Below are 18587 nucleotides of genomic sequence, written 5' to 3'. Positions count from 1 at the left end.
ACTCACATTCTGCCCCCCTTCTTGTAAAGCCCAATAGAAAAAGTTCAGAGCAGCCACGAAAGTCAGCGTGGCCCTTTATTACATTCTAATAAGCCTTGTTTGATAGGATCTTATCTAGTTGTGGACGTCTATATGACGTATAGACTATCACGGCCTGCGGCTGTGAACTTTGTCGCAACCTAAATGTAAGGCAGGGTACAGCTAGGCCAAGAGGGAGGGAGGGATATAGTGAAGGACCTTGTTGCTGGTTACTACTCTAAAAAAAAGGCCATTATAGTTTGTAATGGTGATGCTTTATAGGACCCCTGTTCACAGAGGTTTTTGTTCCGACTTTCACTTAATTCTTTTCTATTAATTTCAAGTCCATCTCTTGACAGTAGCATTAAAATGATAACCGGGTGTTGGAACAAAAACCTTCAAAATGAGGGGCCCCTTAGGATGTCAAGACCGAAATGAACAGCATGGCTATTGGACAGCATGGCTATTGGACTATTAACACGATGAGGGGTCCTTTAGGATGTCAGGACCGAAATTAACAGCATAGCTATTGGACTTTTAACACCTTTGAGGGTTAACCATCGAAAGAGAAAATTTAAGTTCAGATTGTGTTTCAAAACACTCCTAACTAATTACTTGCATGCAAGCTCTAATTGTACAGTGCACACCTCTTTCAAAAATATATAATATCCTTTTAACGTTCCTGATGACTTGTAAACATCTTTTTAAAGGTAGACTCAGCGATATGACATACACTACATGGCCAAAAGTATGTGGACACCTGCTCGAAGAACATCTCATTCCAAAATTATGGGCATTAAAATGGAGTTGGTCTCCCCTTTGCTGCTATAATAGCCTTGACCAAAGTTGCTTGGACAGAGCTAAAATGAATCATTGACATATTCTGTGCAACTAAGCTGCCAGCTACTAACTATTTGTTTAGTAAGGCCTTCAAGCATTTAAGTAGTAGATCAGAACTACATTTTTTGTGCACTTTTCGTGAATATATATATATATATAATATAGGGAGTCAGAAACAGGGTTATCCAACACAACAATATATATGCACAAACTGTAGCAGGTCATGTGGCATCAATGATTCAAAGAACAGGAGCGACCATGTTACGCTTCCTATAGATTATCAAGTTCAAAATCAAAACAGTGAAATTATTACTTACAAGCCCTTCCCGACAATGCAGAGAGATAAAAAAATGTAATAATAGAAAAATAGAAACAATTCAAAAGTAATAACAAGGAAGAAATACACAATGAGCAACGATAACTTGGCTATATACACGGGGTACCAGTACCAAGTCGATGTAGAGTGGTACTGGGTACCACTACATGGCCAAAAGTATGTGGACATTTTGGGTCTACCAATGTTGACTTCCTCATTCAAGTACCAAGAACAAAGTACAGAAAAAGTGTCCAAGCTGAAGTCAGTACAATGTAGCAACTTGCAAACACTACATGACCAAAGTATGTGGACACCTGCTCGGTGAATATCTCATTCCAAAGTCATGGGCATTAATATGGAGTTGGTCCCCCCTTTGCTGCTATAACAGCCCCCACTCTTCTGGGAAGGCTTTCCACTAGATGTTGGAACATTGCTGCGGGAACTTGCTTCCGTTTAACCACAAGAATATTAGTGAGGTCGGGCACTGATGTTGGGCATACAATAACAATTGTCTAGAATGTCATTCTACAATCGTGGCCAAAAGTTTTAAGAATGACACAAATATTAATTTCCACAACGTTTGCTGCTTCATTGTCTTTACTGAAGTATAATTACAAGCATTTCATAAGTGACAAAGGCTTTTATTGACAATTACATGAAGTTGATGTAAAGAGTCAATATTTGCAGTGTTGAACCTTCTTTTTCAAGACCTCTGCAATCTGCCCTGGCATGCTGTCAATTAACTTCTGGGCCACAAATTTGATGGACTGACTTGTTGGAATGGTGGTATCCTATGACGGTGCCCATTCTTGCATAATCAATGCTTGGAGTTTGTCAGAATTTGTGGGTTTTTGTTTGTCCACCCGCCCCGATCCCACAGCTAAATCAACATTAGGAGACGGTCCTGGTGTTTGCTGAAGCCTACTTCACAACAATTGAACCACTCTCCTTGAAGTTCTTGATGATCCGATAAATGGTTGATTTAGGTACAATCTTACTGGCAGCAATATCCTTGCCTGTGAAGCCCTTTTTGTGCAAAGCAATGATGACGGCACGTGTTTCCTTGCAGGTAACCATGATTGACAGAGGAAGAACAATGATTCCAAGCACCACCCTCCTTTTGAAGCTTCCAGTCTGTTATTCAAACTCAATCAGCATGACAGAGTGATCTCCAGCCTTGTCCTCGTCAACACTTACACCTGTGTTAACGAGAGAATCACTGACATGATGTCAACTGGTCCTTTAGTGGCAGGGCTGAAATGCAGTGGAAATGTTTTTGGGGGATTCAGTTCATTTGCATGGCAAATAGGGACTTTGCAATTAATTCATAACATTCTGGAGTATATGCACATTGCCATCATACAAACTGAGGCAGCAGACTTTGTGAAAATTAATATTGTGTCATTTTCAAACATTTTGGCCATGACAGTATGCTGTAGAGTTAAGATTTACCTTCATTGGAACTAAGGGGCCGAGCCCAAACCATGGAAAATATCCCCAGACCATTACACCAAACTTTACAGTTGGCACTATGCATTGGAACAGGTAGCGTTCTCCTAGCATCCACCAAATTCAGATTTGTCCGTTGGACAGTCAGATGGGTGATTCATCACTCCAGAGAACACGTTTCCACTGCTCCAGAGTCCGATGGCAGCAAGCTTTTACACCACTCCAGCCGACGATTGGCATTGTGCATGGTGTGCTTAGGCTTGTGTGTGGCTGCTTGGGCATGGAATCCCATTTCATGGGTTTTCGTGAAGCTCCCGACTAACAGTTTTTGTGCTGAAGTTGCTCCCCGAAGCAGTTTGGAACTCGGAGGTGAGTGCTGCAATTAAGGACTGACGTTGTTACTCCTAAATGTTTTCACTTCACAATAACAGCACTTATAGTTGACCAGAGCAGCTCGAGCAGGGCAGAAATTTGACGGACTGACTTGTTGGAATGGTGGTATCCTATGACGGTGCCACGTTGAAAGTCACTGAGAATGTTTGTCTATGGAGATTGCATGGCGGCATGATCAATGTTATACACCTGTCAGCAACGGGTGTGGCTGAAATAGCCGAATCCAATAATTCGAAGTCTTGTCCACATACTTTTGTACATATAGTCTCGATGCAGAAAGTAAACAGCATAGTGAGTCATTTTCCACAACAACTAAAAGCGTGAACGCGAGAGGCTCAACTCCTCCTCTGTTTTGGTGCCCTAGCTACCACACGGTGGATAGCATGAAGCTTAACTGTTCCCATGTGCAGATACTGTGTGTGACTGTGTGAAAGCGAAGTCTTATATTTTGCTCTCTATATCTGCGGTGCTGCTCGTAGCAACGTCTTTTCGCTGATTCTACCTTTAACATTTTTGATTACTGCTACTGCTACTAATACAACTACTCAACCACTACCACTACTGTAAATTAGTCAAAGATATTACATGTAATGAATAGTAGATATAGTCAAGGCATCAAAGTACAAACATGTGGTTGACTATCACCTATTAAAGGGATATCATATAATGCAAGTTTTGCGAAAGTCATGTTAGTTTATTCACAGTGGTTTGAAATTGTTCAGTGTTCATATTTTATATAAACTTGGTGGATGACATTTATGCAACATTGTCTAGTATAAAATGCCTTTGAGGGAAACAAAGACTGTTTAGGCAATTGAATGAGACAGTACTTAAGTCTGAGATCATGATTGAACTTCAGAGTAGTCTCTGAGATTACATGTAAAAGCCCTATTCCCTGTGAAGATAGATGATAATATTCAATTTTTGTGTTTCTTCTTCCTCCATTACAGGCCTACACAATTCAGGGACAATATGCCATCCCACACCCAGATGTGAGTTCCAAGTCTCTGCTGTCACATCTTATTAGTGTTAAAAGTCTGCACATTTCTTAGACTACTACGACACCTACGAATATGTCATATTAATACAACATTGTTCTCAGTGTAAGCCTTCCGAAACCTCCAATCTCAGGTCTTGGCCTGTTAAAAGTTTTAAATGAGGCACTTAAGAAACAAGTTTTTGGTTCAGAGTGATTTTTTTCAGATTTTAGAATCGCAAACACCCAACAGTCTCCACACCCAGGAAATTGCTTTTGACGAATGTCGTGCTCTGTTGCAGTACTTGTGACTAAGTAGAACATGATAGAACTGGTTGTCTGGGTGTGGACACCTCCTAAATTCCACAAGGCCATACAAAGTCTAATGTTTTTTTGTGTTTTTTCAAAAAATGAACCCATCCACCACCGCCCATCTTCGGAGGACACATATCTTTTTTTTTTTTTGCAACTTTTATGCTACATTTACATACATTTTACATATACATATTACATACATGGTACTTTTATATACAGCAATCACATGACAATAATATATTACTGAACATAAGCTCTTTAATCCCACCCCTCAGCCACTCTCTGCCCATTCCACCTATCACCATAGACCACCCTTGTTTGGTTTCCATGAGCCATATATTTTTAAATTGTGCTGGGATGTTTTACATACATTTTCAACCTTTCTAATTCCATGGTATACACAGATTGTGAGCTAAATATGAAAACCTTTCTTACAAGTATTATAAAATTATTTATTGACTGACTATGGCTTTCCAAATCGCCCAACACTGTTATTTGTAAGGTTCATGTGAATGTTGTGATTTTTTTTAACCATTCCTGACCAGAAACATACATAAGGGCAATACCAGAATAAATTATCTAGTGATTCTGTCTCTTCGCAGCAAAATCTACAGAGCAGAGATTGCAAGAAAAAGTATGTGAACTTTGGAATTACCTGGATTTACCCATAAATAAGTCACCAAACTTGAGCTGATCTTGATTAAAGTCACAACAATAGACAAACATACTGTGCTTAAACTAATAACACACAAATGATTGTCTATATTGAATACATTGTTTAAAAATTGACAGTGTATGTTGGAAAAAGTATGTGAACCCCAAAAGCTAATTGGAGTCAGGAGTCAGCTAACCTGGAGTTCAATCAATGAGACCAGATTGGAGATGTTGGTTAGAGCTGCGTTGACCTATAAAAAACACTCACAAAATTTGAGTTTGCTATTCACAAGAAGCATTGCTTGATGTGAACCATGTTTCGAACAAAAGAGATCTCAGAAGACCGAAGATTAAAAATTGTTCACTTGCATAAAGCTGGAAAGGGTTACAAAAGTATCTCTAAAAGCCTTAATGTTCATCAGTCCACGGTAAGCCAAACTGTCTATAAATGGAGAAAGTTCAGCACTGTTGCTACTCTCCTTAGGAGTGGCTGTCCTGCAAAGATGACTGCAAGACCCCTGCAAGAGTGTCAGGAACATACTAACATCTCAGTTGGCGAGTCTACGATACGTAAAACACTAAATAAGAATGGTGTTCATGGGAGGACACCACGGAAGAATCCACTACTGTCCCAAAAAACTTTGCTGCACGTCTGAAGTTCGCAAAAGTGCACCTGGATGTTCCACAGCGCGACTGGCAAAATATTCTGTGGACAGATGAAACTACAGTTCAGTTGTTTGGAAGGAACACACAACACTATGCGTGGAGAAAAAAAGGCACAGCACAGCACACCAACATCAAAACCTCATCCCAACCTTATAGTATGGTGGAGTGAGCATCATGGTTTGGGGCTGCTTTGCTGCCTCAGGGCCTGGACAGCTTGCTATCATTGACAGAAAAATGAATTCCCAAGTTTATCAAAACATTTTGCAGGATGAAGTCTGTCCGCCAATTGAAGCTCAACCGAAGTTGGGTGATGCAACAGGACAAGGACCCTAAACACAGAAGTAAACCAACAACAGAATGGCTTCGATAAAATAAAATAGTGGCCCAGTCAGTTCTGACCTCAACCCGATCGAGATGCTGTGGCATGACCTCAAGAAAGCAATTCACACCAGACATCCCAAGAATATTGCTAAACTGAAGAAAATTCCTCCTGACCATTGTGCAGGTCTGATCTGCAACTACAAAAAAACATTTGGTTGAGGTTATTGCTGCCAAAGGAGGGTCAACCAGTTATTAACTCCAAGGGGTCACATACTTTTTCCAGACTGCACTGTGAATGTTTACACGGTGTGCAATAAAGACATGAGAATGTATGGTTTGTGTGTTAGTAGTTTAAGCAGACTGTTTTTGTCTATTGTTGTGACCTAGATGAAGTTCAGATCAAATTTTATGACCAATTTATGAAAATATCCAGTTTTTTCCAAAGGGTTCACATTTACTTGAAACTGTATATACCATTACGTTGGTGGCAAGAATTTTGTATAGTACATTAAATGGACAAACTTGTGTTGAATCAAGTGTTTTTTGTATCAGTTCATAAACCATCGAAAATCTCTTCCCATTTATTTTGCAACCTGTATGGCGCAGCTGTCAAAATGTTTGTCCTCAAATGAAACTGGATTTTCTATTTATGCCAATTATTTTCAGCCAATTTGTATCTTTAATATATGGCAGACAACAAACAAGTTACCTAACTTCTCCCTCTTCTACTTGGCTCCTACGTTTATGTGGTAATGCTGCAATCAGTTGGTTATAAATTGGGATTGAGAAGACATTCACATATATTTTTGAAAGCTGCATATCTGACTTATCTCCAGCAATTCTTTTCTATTTCTAAAGTTATTAAGAAATATAATACCACTTTTATTGAAAATCAATAAAGAATGTTTTTTTTAGTAATCAGTATATTTGCGTTTAACCCTAATATTTATTGTAATATTTGTTCTATCTTTTTTGGAGGATAAATCATATTCTACATAGGGTCCATTAATAATTTAACTTCATCTGTCTCTGTCTCGAGAGCATCTCGAGAGCTATCGCGTGTCAGATCCTTTAATTCGGAGATGGCGGTGATTGAAGGCAGGGGAACCATTGGTTGACATTACAATCACTCAAATAGGGCCTTGACATCCTCCCCACCCTCTTTAAGCTACTCTTTAAAGGGTGAGGGATTCCCAAGAATCCATCTCACTCATTATTGATGGGAATGATGGACAGTGAGGGAAAATTGTCAATTGCAAAGTTTTATATGGGCCAAGTGTTGTTGGACTGACAGCCAGGCCCAATGAAGGTTGTCTTGTTGGTCTTGGCAAGGTTGCCTATCTCTGGTTTACTGTAAGAAATGGTTTGAGTGGTCAATCTTGAGTTATACTGTATGTTATTAGATTATTAATTGTAAAGAATAAATACAGGATTTGTGAATTTCGGACTAATGTGTCATCCACGTTGTAAGATGAGCATATTGTTCCATCAGGGTTCCGCACCATCGATTTTCCCCAAAGTTACCAGAATACAGTTTTGAATCAAGGAGTTGTTCAATGTTTTGAAGTTTTAGATGCAACAACAGTAAATGACAAACTAGGATCTCACATAGATTTAAGTTACTGGCCAATGCATGTCAGACCACGTTGTTCTGTGTTCTATATTTAAGCCCCAAACTGGTCATGGCTAATCTTAAATAAAACATTGAAACATTCTTTCCTTAGCTTGTCTAATTGCATAAACTTAAGTCTAGCTCACAAGGTTTGTGATTGCAATTGCAGTATTTACTGTATGTTAACCCTTAGACTCCAACTCTAGGTACAACAACACTGGAGACTACACCCATATATTAGGGGTATATTTATTTAATCAGACAATTTCGGATGTGAGTCAGATGTTTTGATAAATGTTGCAAAGATTACTGGACCTTTTAACCAGAAAACCAACCAGATTGAAGTGTTCACACATACATTGCATCACAGATAAATGCATTAAATTAGAATGTTAAGAAGTTAGTTGATGTCTTCATTATCAATGGAAAATATTATAATGCAACAAGTTGTCTGTGTTGATCTGTCCTGCGAAAAAGCTGCATCTCTGTTGATTATGCAATCCATCTGCTATTACAAACTGGATACAACAGCAAATATAACACCCCATCTCAACCACATTGGGCTAAGTCCTTCTCAAGTTCTCTCTCTCTCTCTCTCTCTCTCTCTCTCTCTCTGTCTCTCTTTTGCTCTCTCATCTCCCACCACCATGTGTCATGCCTCCTCTCCTCACTGTTTCTCCTCACTGTTCTAGTTTTAAGTTCTTGATTTCTTGTCGGTGTTACCTTACAATAACCTCTTAGTTCTACTGTCGCTCCTACCCCCCTCAGCAGTTGACCAAGCTCCACCAGTTGGCTATGCAGCAAACCCCCTTTACCCCCCTCGGACAGACCACCCCTGCTTTCCCTGGTACGTACCCACAAGCCCTCTCTCAACACTTCCTTCTCTTTGTATCTGTAGATACTGTCATCTCTTTCTTCTTTTTCTCTCTTTCCTCTCTTTCCCTATGTCTCTGGAGGTTGCTTTTCTCCTAAGCTAGGCTTTTTGTTTGGCCCTGCCTTCATTTGGTTGACATTTTGTCGTGCATGAGGACTCTATTTTGAAATACCATCTGGCAACAACTATTTGCTACATCTCAGCTATGGTCTCTTTTGAGATTTAGTTAGTTCCCAGTTAATATGAATTAGGACAGACACATGGACAGAGGACAACTCAAGTCTCCTGCATCTGCATTATATGGCTTGGACTTTAGTACTAAAATTATTGTCCTCATATAATGTAAAACTCAGGTATTTGTAAAAGACACAACCAAGGTCTCATGAATAAAGATGGCGCCGTTTGATTCCTCTTTCCACCAGTGTCATCTACAAGGACTTGACGATTACCATTTTATTCAGGACAGGATTGTTTGATTAAAACAACAACCAGCTTTTCAGGCCTTTCAAAGGGTCTTATTGACCCTACATTTCAGAGTTCCTGATTCCTAAATGCCTTTCAAAACAGATCCTGAGAATCACGAGGAGGAACACCACCAAAAACGTCCAGCTGTCAATGTTCTTCGAATTTGAAAAAAGCAAGTCGGTTGCACTTTATTTGACGGTGAAATCACTATTTTGTACTTTTCTTTCAGAGCAGGCAATGCACCAAACAATAGGCCTACATAACCTCGTACTCTCTTTCACAAACACCTGACAAACTGTACATGACTGTACAGTGGGGTCCAAAATTATTGTGAATATTATTGTAATTGATTGAATTACACCCTTGGTAAAGATGAGCAAAAAAGACTGTAAAAATAAAGAATATTTGTATGCTAAAAAAATTGGGAAATTATGGTATTTTATACTGTTACAATTACTCAGAGAAAGAGGTTATAGTGATATCTGATTTCTTGAAAAAGTGGTCAAAATCATTGCCACCCCAGTTTTCAATACCTTTCAACAGCTCACCTTGCGAGGATAATGGCACTGAGCCTTTTTCTAAAATGTTTTGAGAGATTGGAGAACACATTGGGACCATTCATCCATACAGAATCCTTCCAGATCCCTGATATCCTTCATCTGCGCTTATGGACTGCCCTCTTCATTTCAAACCACAGGTTTTCAATGGTGTTCAAGTTCAGGGGACTGACCATTGGAAAATGTTGAATTTGTTGTCAATTAACAATTTCTTTGTGGATTATGTGTGCTTGGGGTTATTGTCTCCCTGGTAAATCCACTTGCTGCCAAGTTTCAGCCTCCTGGCAGAGGCAACTAGGTTTTTGGCTAAAATGTCCTGGTACTGGGTAAAGTTCAGGATGCTATTCACCTTAACACGGGTCCAAGGACAAGTGAAAGCAAAATAGCCCCATAACATCAAAGGTAGAGCACCATATTTTTTTTATTTTTTATTTTCTGCTTATGCATCCTTATTTCGACGCCAAACCCACCACTTGTGTGCGTGGCCAAAGAGCTCTATTTTCATGTCATCCAACAATTGAAAATACCTGAAGTTTGACAAACGGCATTGGCACTTAGACTGGAATCAGTGCTAGGGTATAATGACATGAAAATACAACTCTTCGGCCACACACATTGTTACAGGCTTTGGTTTTTCTTTCCATTTTAGCTTGTGTACCTAGTTCCTGAACACGTTCAGGGCCGATTTTACCATGTAAATCTTGGTGCGGCAACACAAAATAAGTGGGATGCATGCCAGCAAAGACACTACACAACACAGCACTAAAACATGCATTAATTGCACTACAGCGGTGCCCACAAACTGTTAGGGCCTGTCATCAAAGTGTGACATTCTCTGGGTTTATGGTGCTTTCAAAACAACTGGGACCTCTGGAAAAAAAGCAAGGCAGCTGTCTATCATTGTCTCTGATTGAGAGCCATACTTAGGTAGCCTGTTTTCCCATTTTGAGTTGTGGGTGATTATTTTCTGGTTAGTGTTTGTTGCACCTGTCAGAACTGTTTGTTTATCGTTTTGTTGATTTTGTTCGTGTATTCATCCTTAATTAAAAGCAGTATGGATACGTACCACACTGCACTTTGGTCCTCCTCTCCTTCCACCAACGAAAATCGTTACAATAAATTTGTGTTGACGTAAAACTACTTTCACAAGCAAGGCACTAAGTACCTATCCCTACACAAAGAAATATCGAGAGATGTCACCACTCACTACAAAGCTTCAGTCTTTTTCTCCAGTGCCCAAAGACAGGGGTGGGCAAAAAACTGGTTCCTTGTATCCACCAACTTGTCATTACTGCCATGAGAAAGGCCACACTGTCCTACGTTAAAACGGAAAATGAGATAGAGAAAACGCAGTTTCTTCTTGTGGGAGCCTTCCAGCCCATTAAGTCTCTGGTTGGGACTGGTTTATCTCCTAAACAAGCATTTTGGTCAGACTTGAATGAACCCTTTGTTTCAGACGGGTTTGTGTCTCTGTAGAGTGGTGATACTGTTAAGCAGTCTTTAAAGATACTGCGGAACACTGGGTCAGCCGAGTCCTTCATTGTGGAGGGTGTTTTGCCTTTGAAACTTTTGCAACTGGTTACAATGTGTTAGTTCAAGGCGTGGAGGTGGGCTGCATAGTAGTTCCATGCAGTCCATCCATGTAGTGAACCATTCATGCAGTGAAACTCGAGTCTGATCTTGTTTCTGGTCCTGTGGTCGTTGGAGTGAAGCTAACCTACATGTGAAGGGGGCCTCATTAATTTTGGGCAATGATTTGGCTGGTGGGAAGGTTGTGCCAAATCCTGTCGTTTGTAAGGTGCCCAGAGTAGAGGAACCTGACGGGTTATCAAATAAATACCCTACAGTTTTCCCAGCATGTGCTGTTACATGTGCCGTGACTAAGAAGATTGCTGAAAGGAAGTCTATTGTTGAGGAGGATGTCACCGATCCCACCATGTTTGTCCTGTCTGTGATATTTAGGTGTGGTCCTGACTTCGGTAATCCCTCCAGAGTTTGAAAAGTCCCAAAGGTGAGCGAGTTAGCAGGACATCTAAAAGAAGAGAGGGTCCCTACAGTTGACACTTCGATGTCTAGGAAGCAGCTGATTTCCAAACAGAGAAAGATGCTTCTCTCTCCCCTCTTTCTGGTACAATACGTCCAGAAGAGGAATTTGATTAAGTTTGTGGGGTACTTTGACAGAGATGATGTTCTGATGAGGAAATGGCAGTCTCATGCCACTTCTGGGCAAGACAACTGACGGAGTTCCAGTCCGATAAGAGATACTGAGGGACGCTTAACTTCTTATGGCCTGGTCTGAAAAATTATGTTGTAGCTTACTGTACTCATCCTGTCGCGTTTGCCAGCTGACAGGTTAACTCAATCAAACTGTTCCGGTTGCATCTTTTCAGCCTATACATGCTTTTGACAAACCTTTCCGACAGGGTTCTGGTGGACTGTGTTGGTCCTGCTCATTCATTGAGAGCATGAGGAAAGCCAGATTCGCCCTGTGCCTGTGGTATGGTTGAGTAACTCAGTGATCCTGCAAAACGATAATGGCTTTTTGTGATTCTTTTTGGGGATACCGGGATTTTAGTGATTTGCTATGGTTCAAAAGCATATTTTGAAAATCTGAGATGACAGTGTTGTTAAGAAAAGGCTAAGCTTGAGAGCAGGTGCATTATTTTCATTTTATTTGCGATTTTCAGAAATCGTTAACGTTGCGTTATGCTAATGAGCCTGAGGCTTTATTCACGATCCCGGATCCGGGGAGGGGAGTATCAAGAGGTTAAGAAATGCCACGTTTGAATGTGTCATGCACATCGCACAACAGTGTATCTCGGGAAGGGCCAAGGAAAAGTCAGACCAGTCTTCTTGCCAGGAATTGCACCGAACTTTGCCCAGGTCGTCGCTTCACCTGGTATGGCAACTGCTCGGCATATGACCGTAAGGTGCTTCCAAGGGTAGTACATCACTGAGGCCAAGCTTCCTACCATCCACGACCTACAGTGCCTTGCGAAAGTATTCGGCCCCCTTGAACTTTGCAACCTTTTTCCACATTTCAGGCTTCAAACATAAAGATATAAAACTGTATTTTTTTGTGAAGAATCAACAACAAGTGGGACACAATCATGAAGTGGAACGACATTTATTGGATATTTCAAACTTTTTTAACAAACAAAAACTGAAAAATTGGGCGTGCAAAATTATTCAGCCCCTTTACTTTCAGTGCAGCAAACTCTCTCCAGAAGTTCAGTGAGGATCTCTGAATGATCCAATGTTGACCTAAATGACTAATGATGATAAATACAATCCACCTGCGTGTAATCAAGTCTCCGTACAAATGCACCTGCACTGTGATAGTCTCAGAGGTCCGTTAAAAGCACAGAGAGCATCATGAAGAACAAGGAACACACCAGGCAGGTCCGAGATACTGTTGTGAAGAAGTTTAAAGCCGGATTTGGATACAAAAAGATTTCCCAAGCTTTAAACATCCCAAGGAGCACTGTGCAAGCGATAATATTGAAATGGAAGGAGTATCAGACCACTACAAATCTACCAAGACCTGGCCGTCCCTCTAAACTTTCAGCTCATTCAAGGAGAAGACTGATCAGCGATGCAGCCAAGAGGCCCATGATCACTCTGGATGAACTGCAGAGATCTACAGCTGAGATGGGAGACTCTGTCCATAGGACAACAATCAGTCGTATATTGCACAAATCTGGCCTTTATGTAAGACTGGCAAGAAGAAAGCCATTTCTGAAAGATATCCATAAAAAGTGTTGTTTAAAGTTTGCCACAAGCCACCTGGAAGACACACCAAACATGTGGAAGAAGGTGCCCTGGTCAGATGAAATTGAACTTTTTGGCAACAATGCAAAACGTTATGTTTGGCGTAAAAGCAACACAGCTCATCACCCTGAACACACCATACCCACTGTCAAACATGGTGGTGGCAGCATCATGGTTTGGGCCTGCTTTTCTTCAGCAGGGACAGGGAAGATGGTTAAAATTGATGGGAAGATGGATGGAGCCAAATACAGGACCATTCTGGAAGAAAACCTGATGGAGTCTGCAAAAGACCTGAGACTGGGACGGAGATTTGTCTTCCAATAAGACAATGATCCAAAACATAAAGCAAAATCTACAATGGAATGGTTAAAAAATAAACATATCCAGGTGTTAGAATGGCCAAGTCAAAGTCCAGACCTGAATCCAATCGAGAATCTGTGGAAAGAACTGAAAACTGCTGTTCACAAATGCTCTCCATCCAACCTCACTGAGCTTGAGCTGTTTTGCAGGGAGGAATGGGAAAAATGTCAGTCTCTCGATGTGCAAAACTGATAGAGACATACCACAAGCGACTTACAGCTGTAATTGCAGCAAAAGGTGGCGCTACAAAGTATTACCTTAAGGGGCCTGAATAATTTTGCAAGCCCAATTTTTCAGTTTTTGATTTGTTAAAAAAGTTTAAAATATCCAATAAATGTCGTTCCACTTCATGATTGTGTCCCACTTGTTGATTCTTCACAAAAAAATACAGTTTTATATCTTTATGTTTGAAGCCTGAAATGTGGCAAAAGGTCGCAAAGTTCAAGGGGGCCGAATACTTTCGCAAGGCACTGTATATACTAGGCTGGGTCAGAGGAAGGGCCAAAAAATTGTCAAAGACTCCAATCACCCAAGTCACAGACTGTTGTTTCTGCTACTGCACAGCAAGCAGTACCAGAGCACCAAGTCTAGGACCAAAAGGCTTCTTAACAGCATCTACCTCCAAGCCATAAGATTGCTAAACAACTAATCAAATGGTCACCAGGACTATCCCTTTGTTTTTACTCTGCTGCTACTCTCTGTTTATTATCTATGCATAGTTACTTTACAAATTAGCTTTTAGAAACTGTACCCCCCGCACATTGACTCGGTACCGGTATCCCCTGTATTTAGCCTCGTTATTGTTATGTAAGTCGCTCTGGATAAGAGCGTCTGCTAAATGACTTAAATGTAAATGTAATGTAAATGTAAATATTCACAGCTGTAATTGCTGACAAAGGTGATTATAACATGTATTGGCTCAGGGCTGTGTACACTTCTTGTTTTCAATACATTTTCAAACATTTACAAAAACATGTTTTCACTTTTTCATTATGTGGTATTGTATGTAGATGGTTAAGAAAAAAATGTAATCCTTTTTGAATTCTGTCTGTAACACAACAAAATGTGGAATAAATCAAGGGGTATGAATCGTTCTTGAAGTCACTGTATGTGTCGGCCTCTACCCGTCTAGCTACCCCTCTAGTGGTCTATACCGATCATAACCCCTCTCGTTTTCCTGCAAAGGACTAGTTCCACAAATTACCGGCTCCTTCACTGGAATCTGATATTGCAGAAGTTCCCCTTGAAATTCAACATGTCTGCGGTAAGGACAACTTGATCTTTCGAGGGTGGGCAGTCAATACGATTTTTGTGTTCTGTGTTTAGCCAGCAAATTGAACTTCCGCACATTTTAGATTTCCTGCACGTTTTTGATAGACATTTGTTTTGTTTTGTTTGGGCTCTTAAGTATAACAGAGAAATATTTAAAAATGTCATTTTCCGTCTGTTTTCACAATCTTGCGCTTTACGTAGCTACTTTATTTTCTATATATAAAAAAATAATAGGGATGTAAAAGCTAACTGGTAGTCTAGCTAACAAATAATACAATTGACTTCCCTTTTTTTAGCTAGCTAGTTCCAGACAGTTTTCTTGTCATGAATGAAGTAGGTAATAGTAACAATATTTTCTTGCAATATCGACACAATTTAGATTTATGCATTGACAGTTTGGATTGGACACAGACCAACACTCTACCCTAACGTTGGGTCTGGAATACTAAGAGACTGCCACTGATGACCCAATCAGCACCCATCTCATCGTCCATAATAACAGAAAGGGCAGGCAGGGGTATTGAAGGTGTGCAACTTACATATTTTGTTAAATGAATAACTGTCCGCAAAGATTGGCCTACGTTTGCATATTTCCAGAAACTTATGATTGGAGCTGTGGTTTTGCTATGCTGCATTTCTGAAACAGAAATAGCAGAGACATACAAGGATGAAACATTACATGATATGAAAATCATATATATATATTTTAATGATATCTATTGAAAAGATTCATTCTTTGAGAAATACAGATACATAAATGACCAGGTAATGATACAGATATGATACATTTCTGAAAACGTGGATTCGTCCATGCCTGAGTATAAAGGCTTAGATTTGGCAGCATGTTGACACCCTTTCGGGAGTATGAATATTCAACAAATATGCATGCTCATCAGGTACGTGTGTAACGGCTTTCGTCTGGTGGAAGAGAAGCGGACCAAAATGCAGCGTGGTATTTTTGAGACATGTTTAATGACGATGAAAAACGAACAATACAAAAACAACAAACGGAACGTGAAAACCTATACAGCCTATCTGGTGACAACAAACACAGAGTCAGAAACAATCACCCACGAAATACTCAAAGAATATGGCTGCCTAAATATGGTTCCCAATCAGAGACAACGATAATCACCTGACTCTGATTGAGAACCGCCTCAGGCAGCCATAGACTATGCTATACACCCCCAAGACAAAACACACCACAAAAAACCTATGTCACACCCTGGCCTGACCAAATAAATGCAGACAAACACAATATACTTCGACCAGGGCGTGACAGAATCCCCTCCCCTAAGGTGCGGACTCCCGGACGCACATCAAAACAATATGGAAGGGTCCGGGTGGGCGTCTGTCCATGGTGGCGGCTCTGGCGCGGGACGTGGACCCCACTCTATCAATGTCTTAGGCCCTCCTCCTCGCATCCTAAGATAGTCCACCCTCGCCGCCGACCATGGCCTAGTAGTCCTCACCCAGAACCCCACTGGACTGAGGGGCAGCTCGGGACTGAGGCAGCTCGGGACTGAGGGGTAGCTCAGGACTGAGGGGTAGCTCGGGACTGAGGGGAAGCTCTGGACTGAGAGGAAGCCCAGCACTGAGAGGAAGCTCAGCACTGAGAGGAAGCTCAGGCAGGTAGTTGGATCCGGCAGATCCTGGCTGGCTGGCGGTTCTGGCAGATCCTGGCTGACTGGCGGATCTGGAAGAGTCTGGTTGACTGGCATATCTGGCTGCTCCATGCAGACTGGCAGCTCTGGCTGCTCCATGCAGGCTGGCAGCTCTGGCTGCGCTAAACAGGCAGGAGTCTCCGGCAGCGCTGTAGAGGAGGAAGGCTCTGGCAGCGCTAAACAGGCGGGAGACTCCATCAGCACAGGAGAGGAGGAAGACTCCGGCAGCGCTGAACAGGCGGGAGACTCCGGCAGCGCATGAGAGGAGGAAGGCTCCGGCAGCGCTTGAGAGGCGAGGCGCACTGTAGTCCTGATGCGTGGTGCTGGCACTGGTGGTACTGGGCTGCCTATGGTTCCCAATCAGAGACAACGATAATCACCTGACTCTCATTGAGAACCGCCTCAGGCAGCCATAGACTATGCTATACACCCCCAAGACAAAACACACCACAAAAAACCCATGTCACACCCTGGCCTGATCAAATAAATGCAGACAAACACAATATACTTCGACCAGGGCGTGACAGCGTGTCTTGAACGTATTACAACCCAGATATCTCCCTGGACTCAAATGGCAGCAGGGAGATTTTGGATGTCCAGATTGAATGTATGTATAAACTGTCCCATTACGGAGAATACCCTAGCTCCGTATATGAAATTAAACTCCCTAGATTCGATGTTCGCGCCTCTGTGAAAATCGAATTAGCAAAATTAAAAAATCCCCATAAAAATCATTCTGTTTAAGCCACAGATATGTTTTTTTGCATGTGCTCTGTCTCAATACACCACATCCACATATGTGGTGAAAGGCAGCAGAGTTGCAGCTGTGTCAGACGATGAGACATCCTGAAAAATCGGTCTTCTCATGATAACATCAGTGGTATCTGAACGGTTTGGCCTACAAACTACAGTATTATGACCCCACTATGGAAGGTGAGACTCTCACAAACACATACATGTCGGTTTGCTCTAGGATGCCCGCAAGCCTCACAAGACTCATCTGAAGGTAGCCTGGTACCAGTTTTTTTTAAAGTATCGAAGTATACACTATGGAAGTAGTTTAGTTCCTAAAAAAAGATGTTAAATATGTGTCAAATATTTTTGTTTTATTATTTCCTGATCTTTCTTATATCTCTCAGATATCGGACAGACACTTCAGAACAAGCTTCCTTTTTATTGTATTTTTTGACTATCTGTGGTTCCATGTATGAATGTGTTATTCAATGTGTTTCTATGGGCTACTGGCAGTAAGGCCAAATTCAATGTTTCATCAAATAATGTTTCATATTTTTTATGTATATCTAAAGAGGTCCTAAAATTCTAAATCAAATAGCTAAATGATCTATGACCATCTTGGTATGACCCCCGGCTTAGACTAGGGGTTTTAAGGACATATGTATCTGGAGCACCTAATATCTAATAACATGCCAGATATCCGGAAATATATAAATATATCCCCTAATATTCACAGTTTTTGCCCAGTGCTGTGGTTTGAATTGAAGCGAGCAGTCCATAAGCAGCAGGCAAAGGATAGCAAGGATCTGGAAAGATTATGTATGGAGGAATGGTCAAGATCCCTCCCAATGTGCTCTCTAATCTCATATAGCATTTTAGAAAAAGGCTTATCCTTGCAAGGTGAGGCATACAAAACAGGTGCCAATAATGTTGATCCTTATCTTTTTGAGAGAAAAAATAACATTACTTGTTAAAGGCCCAGTGCAGCCAAAATGTGATTTCCTTGTTCCTGCAACAGGGTGATCAAATTAAGATCCTACGTCGAAATAACACTGATAATGCCCTTTCTGTGTAAGCTGATCTGATTATAATAGACTAATGAACATTCATCGTTCATTTGCATATACTGTATCCTCCTAGTTCTAGTGCTGGTCACGCCCAAAAGCAAGAGAGACAGTGCAAAGATAGCCATACTGCAAACTCTTCCATCCGAACAATCAATTTGTCTTATTTGGCGTTAATTGATTTTTTTATAATCAGAGAAGTTCAGTCTGAACCTCCACATCTGCACAGCACACATCAGACTGCATTCCAAATCTGGATTTTCCA

The 18587-nt window shown here is 41.0% G+C and overlaps 1 protein-coding gene across 11 annotated transcripts in view; it reads left to right on the top strand.

The window, feature by feature from the left end:
- LOC135547078 (poly(rC)-binding protein 3) overlaps positions 1-18587 on the top strand; it is a 164305-nt gene that overhangs the window by 130634 nt on the left and 15084 nt on the right. For 8 of the 11 annotated variants that reach the window (XM_064975720.1, XM_064975719.1, XM_064975726.1 and 5 more), the window contains 2 exons: positions 3967-4008; positions 8329-8407. In XM_064975720.1, coding sequence (XP_064831792.1) covers positions 3967-4008; positions 8329-8407 — 121 coding nt within the window. The remainder of the gene's footprint in view (positions 1-3966; positions 4009-8328; positions 8408-18587) is intronic. The other 3 variants (XM_064975722.1, XM_064975725.1, XM_064975729.1) reach the window with 1 other exon arrangement.

This window comes from Oncorhynchus masou, chromosome 10 (assembly GCF_036934945.1).
Source record: "Oncorhynchus masou masou isolate Uvic2021 chromosome 10, UVic_Omas_1.1, whole genome shotgun sequence".
Taxonomy (NCBI): Eukaryota; Metazoa; Chordata; class Actinopteri; order Salmoniformes; family Salmonidae; genus Oncorhynchus; species Oncorhynchus masou.
The sequence above is the reverse complement of the archived record's forward strand: the minus strand, read 5'-3'. Positions and strand labels throughout refer to the sequence as shown.